Source organism: Lolium rigidum, chromosome 2 (assembly GCF_022539505.1).
Source record: "Lolium rigidum isolate FL_2022 chromosome 2, APGP_CSIRO_Lrig_0.1, whole genome shotgun sequence".
NCBI classification, from domain to species: domain Eukaryota; kingdom Viridiplantae; phylum Streptophyta; class Magnoliopsida; order Poales; family Poaceae; genus Lolium; species Lolium rigidum.
In genome coordinates, this window is record NC_061509.1 from 92694630 (window position 1) to 92696291 (window position 1662).

General features: G+C 50.4%; 1 protein-coding gene across 1 annotated transcript; it reads left to right on the forward strand.

Annotated features, from left to right (window-relative positions):
- The first annotated feature begins 407 nt into the window (after positions 1-407).
- LOC124689970 (low molecular mass early light-inducible protein HV90, chloroplastic-like) lies at positions 408-1166 on the forward strand. Its single transcript, XM_047223421.1, has 2 exons — positions 408-599; positions 713-1166. Exons 1-2 carry the CDS (start codon positions 408-410, stop codon positions 1064-1066), a joined length of 546 nt encoding a protein of 181 aa, XP_047079377.1. The 3' UTR covers positions 1067-1166.
- The last annotated feature ends 496 nt before the right edge of the window (positions 1167-1662 follow it).

Below are 1662 nucleotides of genomic sequence, written 5' to 3' on the forward strand. Positions count from 1 at the left end.
TTGAGAGACAGCACAAAATGTAACCCTAGTGCACACTAGAAACAAGGCCCAGGCACACGTATTTGGAAGTATCATGCATAATAGCTCGTTGCTGGGCTCTTTCTGGAGGTGCTGTGCAAGTTTTCCTTCTCTCTTTTGGGCCTCTGCACGGTGGCTTGGATATCCACGTCGTGACCAACCCGCGTCTCTCCACGTTGAACATACACGCGTACGTCGGCTTCGATTCACGGCTGGAGTTCACCGGCCTACCTTGTCACGGGCTTCGCCTGACCTGAGCCTACAAAAAGGCACCCGCTCACTCCCAGCAAGCAGCACAACCGCAACGAACTGACCATCTAGCTTATTTACTACAGCTTCCTTTTGTAGCTCGATCGACCAATTTCCGTAGTTCACTTGTGACATTACCAATGACGACCGTGGTGGCACTGAGTTCTTTCGCGGCCGGTGCCGCTGCGCCGCGCGTGCGCGCCGCCGTTGGCCTGCAGCATGACGCCGGCGCCAGCTTTGGTGCCCGGTCACCGCCGGTGGCCGGGAACACCGCACATCGCCGACACGGCCTCGTCGTGAGGGCGCAGAATGACCCCAAGCCCACGACCAAGGTACGGAGTACATGTTTTTATGATGTTTACACACGCGTACATGTCAGTATTCAGTGACCTTGCAATAGTCACGTTCTGATATTTGTGCTCTGACGACTGACGACCGGTGACAGGCGAGCACGAAGTTCTGGGACGTGCTGTCCTTCAACGGCCCGGCGCCGGAGCGCATCAACGGGCGGCTGGCGATGCTGGGCTTCGTGGCGGCGCTCTCCGTGGAGGCGTCCCGCGGCGTCGGGCTTCTATCGCAGGCGGAGAGCGGCGCCGGGCTGGCGTGGTTCGCGGCCACGACGGCGGTGTTCTCGGTGGCGTCGCTGGTGCCGCTCCTCAAGGGAGAGAGCCCCGAGGAGAGGGCCGGCCCCATCATGAACGCCGACGCGGAGCTCTGGAACGGCCGCCTCGCGATGCTCGGCATCGTCGCGCTCGCCGCCACGGAGTACCTCACCGGCACACCCTTCGTCGACGTCTAGATGTAACTCGTGTAGCTCTCCCTACGTACGGATACTTGCACATGTGTAATCACTAGCTAATAAGCCGCTGCAAGCTAGCTGAGAACTAGCTTTCGCAAGCTCATGTTCTTGAATTCAAGGGTATTCAGTTGAATACCCAAATATTTTGAAAAATATACCAATATATCAATGTTCTAAGGAATGTATAGAATGCAAAACTGTCGTACTATGTTAAGAATGTTAATGTAGGTCAAATGGTTTGGAAGGGACTGTTTTGTTCACTGTGTCTTGAGTTCAAATCCTGTGCACACATTTTAATCCTTATTTTTTGAAATAATTTTTTTGCATGTATTTTTGTTATAGATAGATAATATAATGTTTGGTCTACACTTACATTTTCATGTTCACTCCAATTATTAGAAATTTGTAAGGAATTTACATATTCAAGGAACTTTTTTTTGTAGATTCATATGTTTCTCAAGCAAGTATCACTCATTATGGGGTTTTTTCAAGAAAATATGAGATGTGTGGGATTCAATATTTCCCTCGTTTGTACTCAAATATGATATATATATGTGTGATCGTTAGTTTCGTATTCAAAATATTTTATAATCTTG

Bases quoted from the DNA above. Each gene is read 5' to 3' on its own strand.
- LOC124689970 (XM_047223421.1), top strand. From the start codon at position 408: ATGACGACCGTGGTGGCACTGAGTTCTTTCGCGGCCGGTGCCGCTGCG. The intron at 600-712 runs GTACGGAGTACA...GACCGGTGACAG, and splicing joins ACCCCAAGCCCACGACCAAG to GCGAGCACGAAGTTCTGGGA.